At 50.0% G+C, this 23580-nt stretch overlaps 1 protein-coding gene across 4 annotated transcripts; it reads right to left on the reverse strand.

Moving 5' to 3' along the window:
- RBSN (rabenosyn, RAB effector) lies at positions 1 to 22679 on the reverse strand. 4 transcript variants are annotated; one of them, XM_043442690.1, is made up of 12 exons: positions 22374 to 22679; positions 20245 to 20568; positions 15976 to 16116; positions 13705 to 13805; positions 12744 to 12789; positions 12457 to 12618; positions 10881 to 11122; positions 9526 to 9596; positions 7104 to 7190; positions 5767 to 5869; positions 4663 to 4767; positions 1 to 4022 (listed from the first exon to the last, which is right to left on the reverse strand). In XM_043442690.1, exons 2-12 carry the CDS (start codon positions 20390 to 20392, stop codon positions 2877 to 2879), a joined length of 2352 nt encoding a protein of 783 aa, XP_043298625.1. In that variant the 5' UTR covers positions 20393 to 20568; positions 22374 to 22679; the 3' UTR covers positions 1 to 2876. The 4 variants fall into 4 exon arrangements, with proteins under 4 accessions (XP_043298625.1, XP_043298627.1, XP_043298626.1 ...); XM_043442692.1 differs by having other exon boundaries at positions 22309 to 22679; XM_043442691.1 differs by having other exon boundaries at positions 22289 to 22679.
- Between the last annotated feature and the right edge of the window lie 901 nt (positions 22680 to 23580).

The following is a 23580-nucleotide window of genomic DNA, read 5'->3' on the forward strand; positions in this document are numbered from 1 at the left end:
AACCATGAATATCTTGTTATTTTATTTTTTAAAAAGGTTCCAATACAAGGCCCCAGAGTAGTACATGCAAACCACTGACCCTCCAACCGTCATTGTCAGGTGACCAGCACAATCTACTACTGCAGCCGGTGACCTACTGGAGAGCAGCCTCTCACCTTGAGTCCCACCGCCTATCTATGCCAACGTCCAGCCTACCACATGGCTCTTGGTGACTCAGGTACGTTTTAGTATCTGGACAAAAGAGACACATCGAGCAGCGAGTATAATGAGTAAGTGTCCTTAGTGTATTAGACAAGGGAAAATACAATCAAGGCATAAAAGGGGAAAGTCAGCTTCATTTGATGCCCGAATCCCCAGAGTCTCTTCCACACATGACCTGTGTCTACGGACATCTGCCAACGACGGATCAAGGACTTGCTCATTTTCTGATGAGATGGATGGAGCTGTCCATGGTGAAGGGATGTAGGATGGGTGAAACACTGACATGAGGGAAAAACTTGAAGCTGTGGTTGCAATTCATAGGCCACCTTTTCCATGATGCTCCCCCATCCCTGTAAGTCCAACACTGTGCCCATCTTGGGGTCTACGAATTCCGGGAAATGGTACAATGGAGGGATAGAGAATTCTGACTCCAGTCATGTCTGTGAGTACAGGAGAATGCAGCTATGGAGGAATTCAATCACATCAGAGGGTTTTAGTTTGTTTTGGGTTTAGTATATTCAGTGATTCTTACTTAAATTTAAAAACATGTTTTTTATAGGTCTGGTTCTCAGTGCTCTTAAGTTACTAACAGATTGCTACCTGCAGCTGATTTCAGGGAAAGGGTATGTTTGGTAAACTAGTTTTAATTGAAACCACCAGCTAACTAAAAGAGATATATTCTCATTAGAAAAATAACTATGAGGGCAAGCAGCACTTGGCTCCGAGAACTACCTGCTTTTTGGTGCAGAGAGCTTCCTTCTTCTCAGTCAGAGAGAAAGGACAGACTGATCATCGAGGAGCATGCAGTCATCCCTAGGTCCCTCGAGAGTAACAGCATGAAGGGCACTGATCTTGAGGGGTAAGGACATCTGTACCAGGCAGCATTTGAGATGCCTGACTGCCAGCTTCCCAAAACCATGACAATCAGCAAGGCTGGTAACTGGCTGACCTTAGTAACCCACTCGCACTCCTTTGTGAATAGGACCCAAACTCAAGAGGTCCTGCATAGACGCTCCGCACACCCACTCCCCACTGCCATGCTCCCGTACAGGACCTCTTCATTCAGCCCAAAGAGCCAGCAGGGGCTAAAGAAATGTGAATAGTGTCAACACAAACAGAGATTACTATTACACCACAGTGTTTTTTCAGACATTCCCAAGATCAATAGGGGTCTTCCCAAAATGAGACAAAATAAATTTCAGCTCTTACACCAGTAACCAGTGACCATAAGAGCCAGAGTTAGTTATGGGTATAAAGTGACTAGTGGTCAGTTATTGTTCATTAGTTAACAAGCGTAACTGCAGCAACTCTACCCAGAGCTGAGCACACTTGGGTATCTGATGTCAGATGTCAGTTAAGGGTCATGTCCCTGTAAACCTAAGCACCAAAGCAAAATGCACAATTTCCCTTTTTGCCCTTAACTGGTGAAGAGTTCAAGCACTGCAGTTCTACCAGAATGATACTGGTTGTGCCTCCTGCAAACATTTTACTTTTTTTTTTTGGCCACACCACACCCCTTGCAGGATCTTAATTCCCTGACCAGGGATTAAACCTACGCCCTCAGCAATGAAAGCTCGGAGTCCTAACCACTGGACCACCAAGGAATTCCCCATTTAATTTCTTAATACTACTAAACATAGGTGAGAGAGTATCTCACCAGCGCCCACGGTCAGCACAAGATGACCCGCAAGACAAAAAGGCTCATCGACGAGCCTTAGAAGGTACTGTCATTGACCTTCCGACTCAGGGGACGTCAGCTCTTCTGACAAGGTTCCACGAGGGCTTCCTGACCACCAACTCCTAAATTATAGCCTGGCACCTTTGAAAAAGCCCAGATCAGAGTAACTGTGCCAAAGCTCTAGAGGACACTTTCTCCGGGGACAGACAATTGTCCCAGCGGTCATTCAGTTCCACAGAGCAACACCTGGACAGAGACTCTGCTCCCAAAGTATACTACTTCTATCAGCCAAAAAGTTAAAAACTGCTGTTCTCTAAAAAGCTCATGAACAGACTCACAGTGATAACCCTGCACTGGGAGATTAACTTCCTGAAAGAGAGAAATAAGAACTGAAAGGAAGAGGGCGAGAGACCCTGATGAAACCTCACCCCCATCACCCCTCTTAAGAGGGGCTTTCCTGGGTCTAAACTATTGCCTCCACAGTGAGACCTTCCCCTGCCATCGCACAGGACGCGCCCAGGAGGGCAATGGAAGTCCCAGGCGAAAGGAACGCAGTCTGATGGGACGGACTTCCGCCAGAACCGAGACAGATGTAAAGGGCTCTCTGCTGTGTCTTGTCTAAAGGAAGGGCCCTATAAAAGGCTGCAAACGGACCGACGCCAGGCAGGAGCGAGTGGAGGCACGAGCTGCACTCGGGAGCCGTTTCCGACCAGGGCCCAACAGAACCGCACTCGTGACACCTCGGCAGTGAAGGCTCCATGTCCCTTCTACGGGGAAAACCCAATTATTAGAAAAATTCAGGAAAAACAGCAAATGCATGCTGATCCTTCCTGTTCTCGTTCCCATTTTATTATTCAGCTGTCACGGGAAAAGCTCCAAGTGCCCAGCACCAAACAGCGGATTCCTCCCTGCTAACCTGCAGGCACCTTAGACGCCGCCCTCCTCCTCCACGCCCCCCAGCCCTCCCGCCTGCTGCGTGGGCCCCTGCCCGGCCTGGTCAGTCGCTGCCCCCCTTCTGTTTGGCCAGGGCACGCCTCAGCTCCCGCAGGTTCTCCGTCAGCACCTCCACCTCGTCCAGGCGGCCGCGCTGCTTGGCGTCGAATATGTACGCCTTGATGTTGTCGATCTGCTGGAGCAGCAGCTCCTCCTCGATGGGTTCGGCGCCCTCCCGCCCGCCATCACTGTCCTCCTCGAAGGGGTTGGTGCAGGGGGCCTCCTCAAAGGGGTTGCCAGGAACAGGGGGGGATGCAGGTGTCCGCGGGGGGTGCTCATCTTCCTCGTCGAAGGGGTTGGGGGCGGGGCTGTCTGGCCTAGCGAAGGGATTCCCGGCCACGGCCTCCTCTTCCTCCTCTTCCTCAAAAGGGTTGTACTCTCGGAGCGGGCGGGCCGGCGGGCCAAGGGAAGGCTCCGGAGCAGGAGGGCTAGCCGTGCCCTCGGCTGAGGGGCTGGCGAGGTCTTCTTCCTCATCGAAGGGATTCAGGGAGGGTGCCTCACTGCGCTGCGACGGGGTGCTCTGGGGCAGGAACTCCCGGCCCAGAGCTGGGGGCCCAGACCACCCTCGGAAGGGCTCGGGTGCCAGGCTGGGTGGAGAGGTCTTGGTGGCAGTGCCGCTCTGAGCTGGGGAAGAGCCCAGATCCAAAGCGTGCGCGAGGTGGGTGCGCGGCTCCCTGCCCGGCTCCAGCTGAAAAGGCCTGACTTCGCGGAAGTCCAGGGACCGAGTGCGCGTGTGCAGAGAGGCCGCCTGGCCCCGCTCGCGTGCCCACTCGCGCGCCCGCAGCGCCTGCAGCTGCGCCCGCTGCAGGTCCTCCTCCTCGGCCTGCCTGCGGGACAGCTCGATGGCCTTCTCCGTCTGCTGCTGCTCGTACTCGTCCTGCAGCTGGCGCAGGTTCTCCTGCAGCGTGCGCACTTCGTCCGTCCGGCCCGCGGCCCTGGCCTGCCGGATGAAGGACGTGATGTTGTGGATCTGCTGCAGGAGGGGGTCCGGGTCCTCGCTCTGCCTCTGGCCTTCCGACAGCGGGAGCCAGCCCTCGGCCTTTCTCGGCGGGGCGGGACCCCTCCGAGGGGGCACCACCTCCCCGTTGGTTGCACGCGATGCCAGGTCACTCCGCCTCTCCTCAAGCCTCCGCTGGGATTCCAGGGCAGCCTGGGAAGACACCAAAGCCAAAAAGAAACACGGTCACCTGGCCAACAGCCACACTGCCAGCCACCACTGCGGTCACACCATCCCCATTCCAGTGAGACCCCAATTCCCCACCTCAGGGCTACAATATCCCGCTGCTAAACTCAAACCATGCTTTTTCAAAATTAAAATAACAAACAACATTAAGTTCAGGCGTAAGCTTCTCTCCATCTCACATTCACTGGCTAAGCACTTATCTTAAACCTCTGAGGTCTATTACCACTCATCTACACTGGAATCCCACACAATCGTAAATACACGTATTATTCTGTTTACTGCTGCATATTCCAAGCACTCTAAGAACTCCCTGGTGTCTGGGTCGTCTCAGCCTGTGCTGGGGGCGGGACTGCCAGTCTCCATGGTATTCTAGACAGGAGAGAATCAGGAGAGCCTCTGAAAGAAAAATAGGGCCTTGGGAGGAAAATAATTATTTGATTTCTAAAATGCGAGAGGCCAGAACAGAAGGAAAACACAAGCCAGAGCGAATAAGAGCTTCTGACTTAACGACAACCTCACGGGACCTCCCGGGAGCCTGTGGAGGCCTCTGTGCTCATGGCAGCCGCTCGGAAGAAGCCAGATGCCAGCGTCCCTGAGTTTCACTCACCTGCCTCTCCAGGATCCTCTTCCGCTCTATCTCCTGCTTCCTTTTCTTTTTCAGTTCCTCAAACTGTTCTTTGGTCGGCAGTGACATCAAACCAAGCAACTTTTCCTGTAGGGAGTCAGCAATTTTACACTTAAACCCTTTCCGCGGGAAAAAAAAGAAAAAAAGAATCTGAAGCTCCCTAATGAGAGCCTGCTGAAGCTATGTCACGTCGGTCTCGGACAGCCACCCTAACGAGCAGAGCAGGGAAGGACCTAACCCTGAAATCGGGTCCGTGCCAGCGTCCTTCTGGAAGGGCCAGCCTTTTCATTAGGAGATGATCAGCACCAGACACCTTGGTTCCCTGCCGTCTCAGTGAGGCCTTTTCCTGCCCTCCCTGTCTATTAACACACCCGTAAGCCGCCATCTGAGCCCCACCCCCACGCCCTCCTTTCAGTTCTCCGCAGCCCTTTCCACCCTCGTAAGCCATATGTTCTGTTCTTTCTCATCTATCCCCTCTATAATACAAGCTTTATGAGAACGGAACGGTCTATCAGGACACCCAGCACCTAAAACACCGCCTGGGCTGCAGCGGGCACCCACCAACGACCATGGAATACAGTCCTCCATCAAAAGCAGGAAGGGCCTCACTCTGCATTATGGTGTCAGATAACTAACCCAACAGGACACGTAGATCTCCGTCAGGGCCCCACAGGGGACTGACTGTGACTCTCACAAGGGCTTTCTGAGGTCGAGACGACTCAGATGCAGTCTCCCAAGTGGAGTGGGCCCTTGAACAATCACTGTATCCTCCAGACCAATAGCCCAGGAAGAGTCCCCCAGGAGCTTATCCAGAGGAGCAAATGCTCTGTGCAAGCAGGTCCACCAGGCACTCCTCACAACAGCAGAGAAGTGGGAGCCTATCAAATGCGCAGGGACAGGGGAATAGCTACATAAAGGGCGGCGCATACTCAGAGCAGGGTCTGTGTCACTTTTCTTTGACATGCAGATTTTTCTCTAGATGTGGCTGACACCCTTGTAATCCTAAAGAGAAGTAAGTGTACGAACAGAAAACAAGCAAGCCGTGGGCCTGTCCGCCCTCTGATGGTGGAAGTGCGGCGGCTTTACCTGCACAAACAGTGTGGCCGAGTATCTGATCATCCTCTGCAGCCGCAGAGCGTTCGGATGTGGCGGCGGGTCCTGCTTCACGTCTAGGGTTAAGATCTTCTTACTGCATGAGAACAAACACGTCGCTGTAAGAGGCACGGCCAGCCTCAGAAACATGGATGGAGAATCCCGAGTCGCCAGGCTTGCATGCTGGCAAGCGATGAGGAGAAATGGGCTCAAGGCTCCCCTGAAATGCCCTTGCGGGTGAAGCCCATTTCTTACCCGATGGCTGCACCCAAGGCCCCAAACAAGCACGGGGGCAAACGACAAACACTCAGCCACCTCGGGCCCGTGACCGGTGCCGCAGAGCAGCCCTGTGCTTAGTTTAACATTCTGCTCCCTGTCTCACAAGTCTCCTTTTTCACATTTATTTATGTATTTGGCTGCATCAGGCCCTAGTTCCTGCTGCAGGCTCTTGGGTGTGGCACACAGACATCTCTCCAGTTGTGGGGCGAGGGCTCAGTAGTTGCAGCACACGGGCTTAGCTGCCCTGTGGTCTGTGGAATCTCAGTTCCCCGATCAGGGATTGAACCCATTTCGGAAGGCAGATTCCTAACCACTGGACCACCAGGGAAGTCCCTTACAATTCTTAACTTTGATCAGGGGACCTACATTTTCATTTTGCATCTAACCCTGCAACCTATGTAGCTAGTCTTTCATGTACAGATGGACAAGGGTTCCGTATCTCTGTTCTCTGAGTCAGAGTACTTCCTACACTGCAAAGGGCTGATCTAACCCCAATAGCCAACCCACAGTTAAAAAGCAGTAGCTGGGAATTCCCTGGTGATCCAGTGGTTAAAGACTCGGCCACTTTCACTGCCCTAAGCCTGGTTTTGGTCCCTGGTTGGGGAACTAAAATCCCACAAGCCACACAGTGCAGCCAAAGAAAAAAAAAAAGCAGTGGTCAAATTGAAGAAAGAACCTGGACTTCCGTTCTGGCTCCAGCACTTTGGCTAGCTGTGGGGCATTCCTGCACCTATGCAATGGGGGTGCTACCCTCTACGTCACAGGGTAACTGTGGTAGGACACAGGAGCCACTCTGTGTGGAAACAGCCGACACACAGCTGATGCCAATCAGCTCCCGTTCCTGTAACAATCACGAACAGTAAAAATCCTCAGGCAACAGTTACTGAGACGCACTGAGGTCCGGAGCTGGCAGCCCCCTCAGCCTCCTCCTCACACACACCCCCGATCAGCAGGACCAGGTAAGCTAGGTCTGCTGGTCGCCCACCACCCCGTAAACCCAGCACATCCTCCACTGAAGGCAACAGGTACGAACGTCACCTAACAGACCTTACCTTAACACATCTATTAGCTCATACACTTTCTGCACTTCCACTCGAAGGTCACTGGCGTGTTCCAGACTGTAGGTTGTCTCTCCGGCACTAGGGAGAAATAAGGCAGATGTTTGATCTAAGTTTCACTGCACTGAACGGAGACAGTGGTGTAAAAGGCTCTACAGTTTAAGGCCTCACAGAGAGGGGGACAGTTAATTCTCTTCAAACGGCATTTGGACTCCCCCACCTGGTGGCTCCGCTGGTAAAGAATCCGCCTGCAATGTGGGAGACCTGGGTTCAATCCCTGGGCTGGGAAGATGCCCTGGAGACGGGAAAGGCTACCCCCTCCAGTGTTCTGGCCTGGAGAATTCCATGGACAGTATAGTCCATCGGTCACAAACAGACACGACTGAGCAACTTTCACTGTCACTTTAATATAATGCAATATTCGTTCCTTTTCAAATTGTGAGTGTTAATTAACTAGAAATCGCTTTTAATGTGCCAATGCCGTGGGAAAACTAGTGCCAAGGCCTATGGGGCCAGCTCCTAAGCTCACTGTCAAAATAAGTAGGACTGACCCTGCTTCAGCCTACTAACACTTTCTCTGAACAACTTCTGTGCATCTAGGAAGAGAGATGAAATGGTTTATACATGAGCTGCTTACACTATACCAGAGGAGAGGGCACTTTTCTTTCCTCAAAGACTACCCAGAGAGCAGAGGAGGGGACGTTAGGAAAGGCCAGTGGGAGCTTAACCTCAGTCTCAGAGGAACAACGCGGTTATCATGTGGTCTTAGGATTTCATTTACGAGTCTGCCACTCCCACCAGGCGGCTTCCTTGGGGGCTCAGTGGTAAAGATTCTGCCTGCCAAGCAGGAGACCCTGGATTCGATCCCTGGGGCAGGACGATCCCCTGGAAAAGAAAATGGCAACCCACTCCAGTATTCTTGCCTGGGAAATCCCATGGACAGAGGAGGCTGGCGGGCTGCAGTCCATGGGGTGGAAAAGAGTCAGACATCACTTAGCAACCAAGAGCACACACACACTCCCACCAGACTGCTGAAGGCCAAATGCAGTGACCATGGCTTTTCATTTTTACACCCCCAGTAACTAGCACATGGGACGAGCCTAAACAAGGTTTACTGAGAACAGAAACATTTCAGATGATCTCCCAGCTATTAATCCAGCCTCAGCTATAGCCACTAAACTCCCTTCCTGAGGCAGCAGCAAGTAAAGTTAAATAAAAGAACTGCCAGGTCTACCTGTTTTCCCTCTATCAGGCAATCCTGGCTGGAAAAATCCTGGCGTGTTCTGTAATCTACAGATTCAGTAAAGTTGCTTCATCATCTCTAACTGCACAGTTTGCAAAAAGAACATCAGACCAGAACTAAGAGGACTTGGACTTTGTCTCGATATCGCCAAGTCATGTGGAAGATAACAGGGCTGGCCTAAATCTGGAATCGCTGCCCTGGTCCCAGGCACATCAACCCACCGTGTTATCCTCGGGGCACCCATCAGGCCGGGCTTCGTTACCTTGGGTGTTATTGCCCACTTGTTATGGTCTGCGCTCCCGTGATAATGAAGCTGTCTTGGCTATGCACTGCTGCAGCCCCAGCACCCAGAAGAGTGCTTGGCACCCAACGCGTGCTTGATAAACATCCCCTGAATGAATGAGGGACAGACTGAACGCACTCACTCGAAGCCCTTCAGAACTGGTCTTGGGAGGAAGAGTTAAGACACCTGGAAACGTTCTCAGCGATGGCAGCTCCCCTCTAGCGAGAGGAGAGCCCACTGATCCACAATTGTGTCTAAAGCACAAAGCAAAAAAGCCAAGAGCACACTGGGAGAGGAGGCCCTCGGGTGACAACGTCCTAAGGAGAGGCTAGGTGCCAGCACGATGCCAGGAACACAGCTGTCCTTGCTGGCGTCCAGGTAGAAGGCAGGCCTGCTCTAATCTCAAACCCACGGGCAGGGGCGGGAGGAGGGCGTGTTGAGTCCAGTGAGTTCGTTAGGAAAGGAGCAGGCGGCAGATGCTCCGAGTCGACTCCCCGCCATCCCGGGGAGGTTTACGCTTCTTCGCACCAACTCACAGGAAGGCAGTGTGACCCACTGAGTCACATGACTGCTCGGTGAACTGCAGGCGGAGAAGGGACTGGGGCCCTTCCCTGCTCTCCTTCAGGGCCAGCGGTCTCGGGCAAGGGGTGCAAAGAGGACTGGGACCCAGGGGGCGTAAATATACGGGGTAGTCAGGGACACTGGGGCTGAGAGGGCTCAAGAAACAGGGCTCCCCGCACTTCCACCGTCTGCTGCCAGGGGCTGTGGCGTCTAGTTGTGAGCACCGAGGGGAAAGGGGCAGGGCCTACACTTTCAGCTACTAAAGAACTGACCTAAAATGACAGAAAACAGTCACCACTGAGTCAGTAAAACATAGAGGAAGAGCTTACTTTAATGATGCTGCCATCTTGATGTATTCAGGAGCTTTCTGGTCAACTTTCTCCATGCAAAGCCGTAATTTCTAAGAACAAAAAAGAAGAGGTGAGTTGTGTCTCAAGGTACAGAAAATGCAACAAAAAGGTTATGCAGAATCAATGGAGATGTATATAAAATGTGCAGTTTTCTAAATTAAAAAAAAAAAGCAGAGAGTGGCTTTTAGTTTTGTTCTGTTCACTGTTATCAATTTCCTGATTTACAGACCTACTCTACAAGAAAATCTTGTAGGAAGGAAAGAAGGGTGAACTTTGACCAGATGTTTTTGACAGGAGCAAGACCTTCCAGGACACAAGTCATGTGAGTTCACCAAGGTAGCGAGAAGATATCAGTTGCTATGGCCTTTATCTGCCAGGTGACGCCGGACGCCGCACAAGGCACGGCCAGGGCTCCCTTCAGAAAAGCAGGAAACCACAAGCTCGGCGGCTGTTTACAGAGACTGTCAGATCGTGAGCTCCGCACAACAGTGGACAACGGCAATGTCTGCAGCGCAGCAAGGTTTAATTAACACCACTTCTAGCAGTCTGACTGTTTTCATGGTGGTTCCAGAAACACAGCCACTGGGACCGGAAGAACTGCTAACAGTTACCACTCAGTGATGACCAGACAAAAACTCTCTCCTCCCCTGTCCGGTTTTGCTCAAGCTGCTTCCTTCCGCTGCCAGGCTGCTTTCCTCCTCCCCGTTTCCTATCACCTCCCTGCCCAACACCCTCCTGCCTCATCCTTCTCAGCCTGCAGGCCTCATCCGGGTTAGGAGGCAGTCAAGCTCACGCCCAGTCCGACTCTAAACCGCAGGCTCTGACCACACTCTGCTCCTGTAATGCAGCAGCTACTGAAGGCCCTGCAGGGCCGCTGGTGGTAACCAGAGCTAAGGCATTTTATGGACTCAAAAGAGGAAGCTCTACACTTCTGGGAAGTTTCTCTTTTTTTTTTTTTCTTTTTTGGGAAGTTTCTCAAACTCCCAAGTGAGTGTCCTAGGACCCTCTGGTCCACCATTCACCACCAGCTCCTGCTCCTGCTCTGACCACAGAAGCTGTCTACACTGCATGGAAACCAGCCTTCCTCCTCTTGCCCCGGGCCACCGAAAGCGCCAACCTCCAACTCTCAGGTGGGCAGGGAGGGCAAGGTAGCAAGTTTGTTGCAACACACCCAGTGACTCTGCGACTCACTCAGGGCCCTAGCTAGTGCCCTCTGGCAGAAACTAAAAACGATTGAAAGGAACGATTTCACAAAGCATTCTTCAAAATCTGCAGGCGTGCATATGACAATCAGCCCGGCCTCTCAAATCGGACTCAGCCGGCCCAGGAATCACCTCGTAGAGCTTCACGATGTCGGGCGTGTGCTCCTTCTCGTCGATTTGCTGCTCCCTCTTGAGAAGCGTGTCCTTGCAGTGTGTGCAGCAGCGGATCCGGTCGTCGTCCTTCTCGTCCAGGACAGAGCTCACACTGCTCACGCTGCTGATGCTGCCCCGGCGGGAGCCGTGGACACTGTTGGGTGACTGGCTGGGGCTGGTGTGAGTGCTCAGTGAGTCCTTGCTGGCACTGGTGAGCTTGTCTGTAAAGAACACAGGACAGGCAGCAGTGAACCCCAAAGCTTAGATCACCCCACTGCCCACAACAGCAGTGGAGTCCACAGGTGGGGGCCAGATGCTGCCTCTGGGCAAGAGGCACCCAGACCTCTGCCTGCCGGGGCTCAGGCTCTGCAGAGGGCTGGATGCCCAGCGCCTCCAGCAGAGAGCCAGGAGCCAAGGACAGGCTATCCTTGAAGCTCTGACGCTCACCCCAATCTGGCCTTACCACCTCCAGCTTACCTGCTCCCCTTCTCCAGCTGCCCAGACACACCCAGGCTCTCCCTGGACCGTCCCCCGCAGCCTTCCCCGATGCCCAAACCCCAACTGCTACCCCTGCCAGAGCTCAGCTCAAATGGCACATCCTCCAGGAAGCCTTCCCCAATTCCTTGAGGCAAAAACCATTTGCCCGCCTATCAGTTCCCCCCACGGCGCTCCTCCTGGGGCACTTCCCACTTGCTGCGTGTGATGACAGCTCTACGCACAGCCCAGAGCTGCCCAAGCAGTTGCGATGCCGAGGGCACGAGCTGTCTTTCATAGCTGCATCCCTACGGGTTTCTTCCCACAGGGCTACCGCACAGCAGTTGCCCAGTAAATATCAGTTAATCAGCCCAAGAGAAGGAAGGTGAAGACTGTCCCCAAAATATGGCTCAGCTGAGACAGGGAGTCGTCTCGGGGAGACAGGGAACTTACCAAGGTGACGCGTGCCCACTGGACGTCAGAGCCCCCACCCAGGAAACATCTGCCCCGTCCCACGTTACCCAGACGCCCTGCAGCCAACAGCACGTGCAGAGTCAGCGGAACTCTGCGGGGTTGCAAAACCACCCCACACATCCCAGAGTCAGCCAAAACGCCTTGAGATCATCTCCAGCAACTTTTCACCAGCTGAGATTCAAAGTCCTGGGCCACTGGGTTCCTCCTACCCTGGAGGAATAGACGATACTGATAGACCATACGTGGGCAAACGACGACTGGCAGGCCAAGTCCGGCCTGGTTTTGTATGGCCCTCAAGCTACCTGTGGTTTTTACACTTCAAAAAGGCTGTGTAATAAAGAAGAAATGTCACACAGACAGGACGTGAGCCACAAAGCCTAAAATACTCACTATCTGGTCTTTTATGGGAAAAGTTGGCGAACCTCTATTATAGACCATTGCTCCACTGGGCCCTAGCAAACTGCCAAGGCTGTAGTGGGCCTCAAGGAATCAACAGTAAATGAATGAAGGTCCCATGGGCCATACATTGAAACAAAAAGACCCCAGTCTCCCACCAGGGGCTGGTCTCCGCAGGTCGTCGGGGCCAGGCTGCCTCCACGTCACCTACTTGCCAAGGGAAGGCTGATAAGCTCCATGCACTTCTTGCACATGATAGACCCGCAGAGGCGGCAGTGGTGGCGGCGGTTACGAATGCTGAACTTATTCCCGCAGTCCGGACAGAAAGGGACATCCTGGTCATTGACCCAGGGCACCACGGACTTTTCTATTGCTGTGGGAAGAAGAAGACAAAAACCAAACACACACGAAGGGAGGCCATTTAAAAAAAAGAGAGATCGGGTCAGGATGAAAAATAAAGAACAGAAGGAACGTGAGCAAAGTTCGCGAGTTAGTTACCTCGGATCTTCGCAGACTCGGTATTTGTTCTGTCAAACGCAGTCAGCTGACAAGGAGAAAAAAGGGTCAGAAGGAATGAATCTGGAGGTGGATACACTGTCTACAGGCGGAAGCATCAAGTGGGAACGAGCACACAGGCATCACTCAAGTCTTATGTCATCTCCAACCCCACGATGTCACAAAAACTACTTCACGGGGGACAGAGGACTAGCTTTGCATCTGGAAGGCACTCCCCTTCCCATGACCCATTCCAGTCTCTCGACTGCTGGCTGCCCACGGAAGCAATAACCAGGGGCAGGCAAGGACACGGTGGGGTGGCTACCGAGGGCGAGGGGGAGCCCCCGATTCTCCACAGCCCTCCTGGACAATGAAAGCGGACACCATATTCCTGCCCCACGAAGCGCAGGCAGAGAGCTGAACCTGTGGTGCTGCCATGTCGGCCTATCTCACAACCCAGCTGATACACAAGCATTTTCAGGGCTGATTTCAAAGACAGCGGTCATGGTGCTGAAGACTCGCTCCTAAACCAACCACAGGACAAGAGGTTCCCACCCCACATGCTGGTCCTGGTGGGTGCTCCTCCCGCTCCTGGCTACCAGCCTGTCTGCCATCACACGGTATCACCCACTCCACCCCTTCGTGTGACGGTGCCTGGGACCCCCAAACGAGTAAAGGATCTGAAGGCAGAAGGCTGCCAGGCAGTCAAGTGGGCTTCACAGGAAGGAAGAGGGCAGCTGGGTATGTGTCGGTCATCGACCCAGGCTGCTACCCTCTGTAAAACCAGCCCAGGCTAGAACTGGGCTCCACATCCTCAGCACCACTCTACGTAGGGTGTTTTCCTGCCAGCGCCAGACAAACACAATAGATTTAAGACAAGATGCGTGCTGCAGAAGTGTAATTTTTCCCTCCAAAGAATTTATACTTGCAGGAAAAAAACATGTTTTAAAACAAAAAAATTTACCTTCTCTAACCTGATTATTAATTTATTGACTTCAACAACATAGTGGTCGATTCTGGCAGCTCGGTGTTTTTTGAAGTCAGAAAGGTGGCTTCGCATAGCACCTAGAAGAAAGGGGGGAGGCAACATAAATGACTTGTCACTTCTCCGAGGGAGCCTCCCTACCTTGAATTTCAAAAGCAAGCCAAAAATCTAGGATTTTAGAGTCTTAATAAAAATGTAAAAACTAGAAAAGCAAACGGAAGGAAGTTTGCTAAAATGTTGACTACGGTCACCTTGGGGCCGCAAAGTACGTTAAGAAAGGCCTCAAGGACAGAGCCTGGACTCTGGAACCAGCCTGTGCTCAATTCTGCCACAAACTGTGTGACCTTGGACAAGTTCCTTAACGTCTCTTTAACTTGGAGTACTCAGCTATAAAATGAGGAAAACATGGGTAGCTACTGCACAGTGCTGTTATCCGGATTAAAGAAGTTAAATTTATAAAATCCTTAGAACACTGCCCGGCATGTGAACTTTTGTTAAACAAAAAGGAAATAACATTATGGGCTATTTTTCCTATACTTTTCAAAGTTGGTACAATATGGCTTTTTCATCAGGAGGAACACAACCTTTCTCTAAATAGCCCCCAACATGCAAATGGTAAGAGATGCCTTTGTGGGGCTAGCTCAACCGATAGCATCCTCAGTCCACAGCCAAGACCTAGGACAATCCTCACACAGATGGAACCGAGTAGCCTGTTGTCTCAGAGCGTCTGAAGAGCTCCTGCTCAATCTCACACTGCTTCTGCAAGCTGGCCCTGCCCCCTAGCCCTCCCAGCACTCAATTCATTTCTTCCTCCCAATGACGGCTTGTTCACGTAGGTACTTCACTGTATCTACATCTTTATACTAGATTCTTAACCATCCATTATTCTCTTCATCCTAGCCATACTTTAACATCTAATTAAAATTTAGCTTCAAATTTTTAGGAGTGTCGATAAGCATTAACTGAAAATTTGCCATTCACTTGACCTTTTCCAATTTGTGCCTTCCTTCAGTTGTTAAATCAGGGAAGTTAATTGAAACATCACCTTGATAAATTTAACACTGGCAATCATGAAATATGTTATCAAAAAACTAATAAGAATTCATACACTTAAAATGTCTCCTTCATGTTTTTAATTGTCTTTCACATGTAACAAATAGTTATATGCATATAGTCTTATTTTTATTTTCTCCTGCCATGATGTAAAAACATTTCCACTCTCTAAAATGTTAGCCACTGGCCACACATGGAGACTGAGCTCTTAAAATTTGGCCAGTGTGTGGTCATGGAACTGACTTTGACTTTTAAATCTTATTTAACTTTAAATGGAATGAGCATCACTATCCTTCCTACCTCACATGGCTTTTATGAAAGATGAACAAGATAATGAGTATCACAGTATAATAAAGCAGTATGTGACTTCTCTAGCAATTGGTGGGTAAGACACCACGCATCCAGTGCAGGGCTTGTGGCTTTGATCCCTGGTCGGGAAATTAAGATCCCACAAGCCACATGGCTCAGCCAAAAAGCAAACAAAGTATAACAAAGTACTACAAAAAAAAAAAAGAATCATTATTTATCCATCACATGGATGAACAGTATTATATTAATGATCACTAATGTTCAACAGTTAAAGGACATGGAAGATAAGTTAGTTCAGCTCCATGTGGCATGATCTTTTTGGTAAAAGCTTCACTGAGTTATCATTCAAATACATACAATTCACCATTTAAAGCATACAAAATCAATGGGTTTTAGTTTACTGACAGGCTTGTGCAACCATCATCAAAATAAATTTTAGATTATTTCCATTACCCTTAAAAGATGATAATTCGGAAAGCAAGTAGTTGATACCATAATTACACACTTCAGAAAATTAAGCTGCATGACTCAGTGCTTTTCAGTAGGCAGGTAATGTCTACATGAAAAGAGACAATGGACTATGTCCGGACTGACAATCAGAGACTCCTATTCCAGTTCTGCAGCGCCCCAGCTGTCTGACCCTGGGCAGGTCCCCATGGAGTTCGGTAACAATTAAATGAGAGTCCATATGTAAGATTTATGTGGTGCCTAATGCCGTAATGCTTTGTGTTCAAATGCCCAGCTCATCCTTGTCAGTTATCTCCCCCTACTAGGACACAAAGGTCATGGGAAGCTTAAGACCATGCTGGTTTACTGGTGTCTCTTCAGCAAACTCTGAAAACATACAGATGCTCAACAATGAATGAATGAATGAAAAGCATTTCTTACCAAGCTCCTGGGGTTCCCACATGTAAGGATCGACCCCTCCATAGCTGAAAGACTCATATCCGTGGGTGCCTGATTCAGCTCGATCATCTCCTTCCCGTTTCAACAGCCTGTTCTTTGCTTTCCTAGCCTTCTGGACAAGACCTTAAAAAAATGGAACAGACGCCATATGAATCCATGAAGAATACCCAGTGGAGTGTTGAGGTGCCACAGGAAGAGCACTCAGGTTTCACCTATCAACAGGGTCCCAGTGCATTTCGTGAACTCTCCTGTATCAGGGTTCCTTCATTCCCCCAGGACAGAAGCAGTGAGGAAAGGAGGCAAACTTCTAGGACCAGTGTCCCAATCCCATTTACTGCTCCAATTCCATCCTCCAGCCCATGTCATTATAGGGATCTTGCTGCTTAAAAAAATCATTGATTTAAATCAATTATGAAGTTAAGGGGAGACTCAACGACTCAAAGGCAGGCTGAGGAACATTAGCAAACCCTACCAGAAAATCGGTTCTGAGGTAAAGACTCTTGGATTCAAAGATCTGGATATGTACTGTGAAAGATCTATACATGCTGGATGTGTAGTACAGAGAGGAACTCCTGGGTCTCGGGTTCCGTAAGAAAGCTGCAGATTGTGATTTCAGCAGTACTGTTACAATTTACTCTAGTCTAAAATCTTAGGGCTGCAAAACAGACTTCAGATAAAATTCAAGAACTTCAAGGACGGTAACAGTTGGAGGCCAAGTAAGGACACTCGAGGAACCATGTGCTTCTATGAGGACAAAAATGCCCAGTCAAGAGTTCGAAAGATGGAAAGGGAGAGCTAGCCAGCAGGAGTAAGGACACTATGGAGAGCATCGTCTACCCCCAGTAAGTCACTCCCTAGCCTTGGGTCTTGCCTCCCAGATTCCAGCAAGACAAATAGAATCAGAGTCTTTATGAACACCAGAGTGGCTTCCAGATTTCAAGTTTCCCAAATAAGAGGCTGATCTTAAGAGGAACAGAGAGAATCAGGGAAGTTAAATTCAACTGACAGCCCTTGTATCCCGAAAATGCTTTGTTAAAAAAAAAAAATGCATTTCAGACAAGGCACATGTCCTCAATTCAAGATGGACCAGGCAATGACTCCTTCCTGAAAGGTTTTGTATGGCTTTGGGGCAGAAGGCAGCTACAAAGCAAGCCTAGAACCCACTGTGTAGCACAGAGAACTCTACTCAATGCTTTGTGGTGACCTACACAGGAAGAAAATTCAAAAAGAGGGGGAGGGATGCCTGTGTATAGCTGATTCACTTTGCTGTTTGGTAGAAACTAACACAACATTGTAAAGCAACTGTACTGCAATAAAAATTAAAAACAAGACAGAAAAACAGTCCCCAAAAGATCAAAAATAAATAAATAAAATAATCTAAAAAATAAATAAAGTAAGCTTAGTGAAGGCACCAGGAGGACCATGGGCTGTGTACATAGTGTTCCTCTGATGTCAGATATTGGGAGTTAGGAGAGAAAACAGCCCGTAACCTGCCCTTGAAGGGATGGTGAGGCTACTTTTAAGAGGTTATGTTGGAGTTAGAACCAAAGCTTGAGCCAACCAAAGAAGGTCCCTCTTGCAGGCTTCCAGTGTGACCAACGCTAAAAGGAAAATGAGAAACGCCCTTCTGAATAAAAGCAGGCCTTAGTGCTCGCAGCCTGGCCCCTTAGCTGGCATCATCTTTGAGAGTTCTTTCCAGTCCCGGGTTTTCCAAGCGTCCACAAGTCAAGTAAAGGAAGCAGGAGGTAGGAGCAAGGAACTCCATGTGGAGACGTGGTTTCCAGTATCTGATCAGCCCAAAGTATTTCTTCAGCTCAGTACCACGTTTCTCCCTTTCATTAGTTGAGAAGAAAGCCCACGTCTTGACTTCTTACAAATGTTTTGTGATTATGAGCCAGATGAAAGGAGAGGGGACTAAAATCTAGGCGTCTGATTCATTCTGCCCGTCTTCCCTTCGCAGCCAAAGCCAACAAGAAATTCACTGTCTCTCAAAGGAGGCAGAAACAGAAAAGCAGAGAGAAACAGACAGACAGAAAAGAAGAACTAAATCTGGTAACTTCCAGTCTCTCTCTAGCCAGTATTCACGATCAACCCTCACTTCCTTTCAGTCGGAAACAAAAGGTCCTGTTATCTGTTATTTCATCAGTAATCTTACACATTTTCTAACAAGAGCGCAGCCGTCCCAGCGACGTGAGGACACCACTCTCTAGCCTCTCTAGCCACTGGCACCAAAGTCCTAGCAGAATCCCAGCACACGGCCCAGTTCCGCCGACACTAAGCCTGGGCGTTCACTGAAAACCACGGAGCCCCTCAGCTGTCCGAAGGCCACTCAGACAAGCAGTGCATTTGTTTGCTGGTTTTCCAGCTGCAGTGTCTGCTGTGATGGGAATACAGGGCCTCACCTCAGCTGTGATGCCACGGGCAAAGAGAGGCATTAGGTTCAGAGGTGATGGAAGACACAGGGTCAAGGCTTAGCTCTGTCAACCCCTACATGACCTTGGAGAAGCCGCTGCACATCTCAGAGTCTTGCTTTTTCTCTGTAAAATGAGATCAACCACCTTCCTGCAGGGTTGTTGGGAGAGCTGATGAAATGACAATGTATGTAAAAGAACATACATTTCTCTCTTTTTCTTTTCGTCTCCTAAGAGTTATGCCTCTGCTCCAGCCTCTGCAGCCAGAAGCTGCCTTGGCCATCGCAGCCTTCAGGATTTTGAAAATGTCTAACTGTCATATTTTTTGTCAGGGGTTATAAATAGTAATACTTTCAATTTCAACAACCTTTTTTTCTGAACTGAAAAGTGAGACGTGGAGTGAGATTATTTTGATTACAGGGGGCGTGTGACTGACAGGTGTGGAAGCCAAAGTCCACTTAGGAACACACGGATCACTCCTTTCTCGCCCACCCAACACAGAGCTGTGAATATGCCATCAGACCTTTTTAATTTCATTGCCTTCAGAAGCGTGGCTGGCGGTTAACTGAATCACTAGGAAAGAGAGTTCCAGGGCACCAGCATCGTACTTAGGGGTTACAGTCTGAAGTCTAGGAAACGAATACTCTGAACAGCAAAAATTATCTGCAAAAATTCTTTCTGCAACCCTTTAGGACGTGAGGGTCCCTGGAAGCTCACCAAGTTTGGAAACTTGGAAGACACCAAGTTTCACCTTTGTGGGGTTTCCTCCTCCCATTTCAGCCATACCTTCCTTTCCCTGCGCTCCACAGGGCAGGGCACAGTGAAGGAAGTAAGGGTGGCAGGGAGGCCTGAATCTGTGACAGGTAAACGGTGGACAGTGTGCCTCCGCTTACAGGGCAAAGGAAAGGAATTCCACCCCAAAACCCTCTGGCACTGGCAGTTAGGTAATTCAAACAGGCTAGGAAAAGACAGCAGAGAACAGTAATTACACTTACTAGGTTCAAAGCCAGGCTCTACCTCACTGTGTGGCTTCACATTATGTGTGAAGCCTCACTGTGTAGGCAAATTGTCTCTGTGTGTCTAGAATTCTCATCAGTAAGATGGGGCTCACTGACAACATAGTTATGGTGAGAATTCAATGAAATTAATGCAGGGGAATGTTTTTAATAATGCCTGCTACAAGGAAAACACTAGAAACATGTTCTCTATTATTGTTATTATTAATTTACCATTATTTATCCTGTGATGGTGGTGTCAACTACAAACTGGCACTTACCAAGAGCACTGCCAACAACTGAACAACAAAGGCATTTGCCATCTGCCTCTATGGAGACTGAACCCCACACTGCTCCAGCTGTTGACCTTCAACAACCCCTGAGGGACTTCAGGGTGGAGGGAGGCCCTCTGTGCTCCAGGGAATGTGGTGGGACAGGTCTTTAGATAGTTGGAGGTTTTTAGGAACAGATTTTATTATCTCAATCCTTGCATCTCCTCATATCTATAGAAGCTCTAAATCCCTTCATGGTGACATCAGACCCTCAGAACTAACAAAAAACCTTTTGTAAATTGAGTACTTCATGGTATTGAATTCCCCCTTCACCAAAGCCTTATATATTGACCTTCCCCACTGCTGCTGTGGAACAGTCTCTCAGAGCTGTCTGAGATGCTGCCTCCTGGGCTGCAGTCCTCATTTTGCCCCAAATAAAACTTAACTCACAACTCTCAAGTTGTACATCTTTTTTTAGTTGACAGTGGCAAGCATAGGAGCTGATAAAAACCATCCCACAAGTTAAAGCTCCCGGTGACAGAACAGGATAGGCAGGAAATCCTAGCCTCTTACTTTTAATTTGCCCTCTGACATCGCGGTCTTCCCCGGAGTGCTCTTCCTCATAGTGTGACCGCAGCTGATGTAAAGACTGCAGGTCCTTCAGGCACAAAGGGCAGAGGAAGCCCTCTCTCACTTCTCCTGGGTCCTCCAGGGACGCCATGGGTGTCCCTCTCAACCCCCACAACGCAGGGCCTTCATGCCAGGAGTCAGCTGGATTCCTCCACAAGAGACAAGGGATCCCGCAGCATTAGCTTAGACAAGGGATCCAGCAACACCCAGACGATGGGGAAGTGGCATCATAGTCCTGGATGAGGTGTCCTCTCTGGAGTAGAAGTCCTAAGAAAGGAAAAAAGAAAGGGAGGGGGGAACAAATTCAGGCAAATTAGCAGCAACTGAGAACCTTCTTTGTTCTTTTCACAATTCAAGATGGGTACTTAATGTTTTCCAGTGCAAGTCTGAGAATACAAACTGCTTTCTCAAATCCTTAGACGAAAACCTAAACTTTCTAAGATAAGAGACCATCACTGGACAACAGCAACTCAATAAAGGGGGAAGCACAGAGTCCTGAAGATAAGAAAGAAAAATATAACATCAAAAGTGTCAACTCTCTAACATTTATTCCAACTTCATAATGTGTATACCATGTCTGAAGTAGTTCTCAACAAGTGCAAGTTTTTACTTTACTCTCTCTCCCTTGACCATTTTATTCAACTACATATATGGAGTTTTTGCATCTGTGTCAGAAATGCACTGATGTAAAAGGGATAGCATCTATCCTAGAAACCAAAAAGAAATTCCAACTTCAGTCTAAGGAACAGCATTAGAAACTTCAGCGATCAGAAAGAAAAATTTACTTTGATAGCCTCGAACTGAAAATAACACAAATACTTATCAAAAGAAGAAAAATATATTTTGTGCCTTATGTTTGTACAATACTTGTTCTCCAATAACCTTACTAGACTTTATAAACCAGCAAGCCTAACGTTCTCCCTGCCTCAAAAATAAAAGAACCCGGTGCTTAAACAATTCAGAGTTTAATAAGTTACATTTTCAGTTTTATCCAGCCTGGACAAAGTCACTTTCAATGTCAACTTGGAAAGACTCCCAGCCATAGGGAAAACGTAGGCAAAACCATTCCAACAAAGCAGAGAAATTTCTCAAGAATCTGAGGCCACAAACGAGGGTGGAGAGTGAGGAGGATGTATGAACCTCAGCTTTGAGCTGCGGATGGACCCGCTTACAGGGCCACTGAAGAGGGACTGCCCAGTCACCAAAGCGAAACGGGTCGGTGACCCAGGAAATAAACAAATGAAACACGAGGTTCCTGTTTTCTTCCTCCAGTGAAAAAGCCCGATGATTACACACACTCACTTCTCAGCCCCTTTTCCAGACAGCCGCTGAAAGAACAAGCAGTTCCTAGCCAGAGGCTCACGTGAGCCTCTTCTCTTCCCACTCACCCAACCAGCCGCAAATCCAAAACACTCCCGAAATCTCAAGGCACCCTCAGGTCCTCGGAAAAGCGCTGCTCACGGTGTTCTCCTGTCCCGTAGCCCTGCACCTCTCTTCACAGCACTAACCTCAATTTGTAATCACAGGTACACAAAGCGACTAAAACCCACAGCCTGTGAGCTGTGTGAGGGCAGAGGCCACGTCCACGTTCTTCCACCACACCCGCTGGGTCAGTACCCGGCACGAACCTCCGACGATCCTAGTAACGCCCCGGGAAGGAATGAATGAATGAACGAACTCTAAGATCACAAAACCAAACACCCACAACAGACCACCTAGCTGGGCCCCACGTCCACACACAAGCGAGCCCCTCATACCCGAAATCCTGTCCGAAATCCAAATACGGCCCACGGTTCCTGCATCTCCTCGTCCAGCGCGAGAGCCGCCGGCCGCTCTCTGCCCCCTGGGACCACGCAGCCCCCCGCCGCAGAACCCAAGTCCGCTAAGGCGCCCCCGCGCAGCCACGGCCGGAGTAAAAGCACCGCGGACACTCGGGCGGGACGCGCGGCTGGAGAGGCCCGGCGCCCACCACGCAAGTCACACCCACCACAACACAGGGCCACCAACCGCCTGTCTGCTTGCCGAAGAGGGACGGCGCCCCGGCCCGGAGACTCGCCTGCCCCTCTCTGTACCCGGCTTGGAACTCCCGCGGGCGCGCAGGCTTGTCCAGTCCTCAGAGGCGGGCTCTGGGCCTCCGCGAGCCTTCACACGGGCGCGGCCGCCATCTCCATCAACAGCTCGGCGCTCGGCAGGCACGCCTGCGGCGGCACCGAAACCAAAACACCGGGGGAGAAAAGACCTAGGAGCGCCGAGTCGTCGAGAGGCCGGAAAAAATTTCCCCAGAACAGCGCAGCGGCGGCCTCTGCGCAGGCGCCGGAACGAGTGGCCGGGTGACGCTCCTTGATTTTACGTTTTTCCCAACCCCGGAAGTTGGGGTTGTTGTTCAACGGCTAAGTAATGTCTGACGCCTTGCGACCCCACGGACTGCAGCACGCCAGGCTTCCCAATCCTCTCTCGGTGTCTCTCTCGGAGTTTGCTCAAACTCATGTCCATCGAGTGGTGATGCCATCCAACCCGCTCATCCCCTTCTCCTCCCACCTTCAATCTTTCCCAGCATCAGGGTCTTTTCAGTGAGTCAGCTCTTCGCATCACGTGGCCAAGGTACCGAAAGTTCAACTTCAGCATCAGTCCTTCCAATGAATATTCAGGGTTGATTTCCATTAGGATTGACTGGTTTGATCTCCTTGCAGTCCAAGGGATTCTCAAGGTTCTCCTCCACGATCACAATTGGAAAACGTCAATTGTTTGGCACTCAGCCTTCTTTACGGACCAACTCTCACATCCTTACGTAACTACTGGAAGTTCAGGGGCTGGGAGTGGGGGGGGGGGGGGGGTAAGTGAAGTTAAACCCCACCCCTTGCTTTCCACTCCATTGCACAAATTGGAAAACTGAACCTTGTAGCCCTTTAGGCCTTCGCCAAGGTGTGCGGTATATGAGGCATCCAGGGGTCTTTAATGCCTCCCCCAGACCAACAACTGCAGTTCTATTAATAAATTAATTAGAAACAATAAAAGTTCTGGGGTTTCCCAGGTGATTCAGTGGTAAAGAATCCTCCAGGCAATGCAGGAGATGTGGGTTCAATCCCTGGGTTGGGAAGATCCCCTGGAGGAGGAAATGGCAACCCACTCCAGTATGCTTGCCTGGGAAATCCCACGGACAGAGGAGCCTGGTGGGCTACAATCAGTGGGGTCCCAAAGAGTCGCACGCAACTGAGCACATATACCTAGTACATAAAGTTCCTGAGAGCTAGAGAGAAAAGGCGTATTTGAGAAACATGC

Source organism: Cervus canadensis, chromosome 22 (genome assembly GCF_019320065.1).
Source record: "Cervus canadensis isolate Bull #8, Minnesota chromosome 22, ASM1932006v1, whole genome shotgun sequence".
Lineage (NCBI taxonomy): Eukaryota > Metazoa > Chordata > Mammalia > Artiodactyla > Cervidae > Cervus > Cervus canadensis.

What these genes read in the sequence shown, in the direction of transcription:
- RBSN (XM_043442690.1), bottom strand. Translation starts at nt 20,392, where the DNA reads ATGGCGTCCCTGGAGGACCCAGGAGAAGTGAGAGAGGGCTTCCTCTGC. An exon ending in TGTCAGAGGGCAAATTAAAA is followed by an intron (nt 16,117 to 20,244) that starts GTAAGAGGCTAG and finishes CATTTTTTTAAG; the next exon opens with GTCTTGTCCAGAAGGCTAGG. An exon ending in CGGCCACACTGTTTGTGCAG is followed by an intron (nt 4,768 to 5,766) that starts GTAAAGCCGCCG and finishes GACTCCCTACAG; the next exon opens with GAAAAGTTGCTTGGTTTGAT.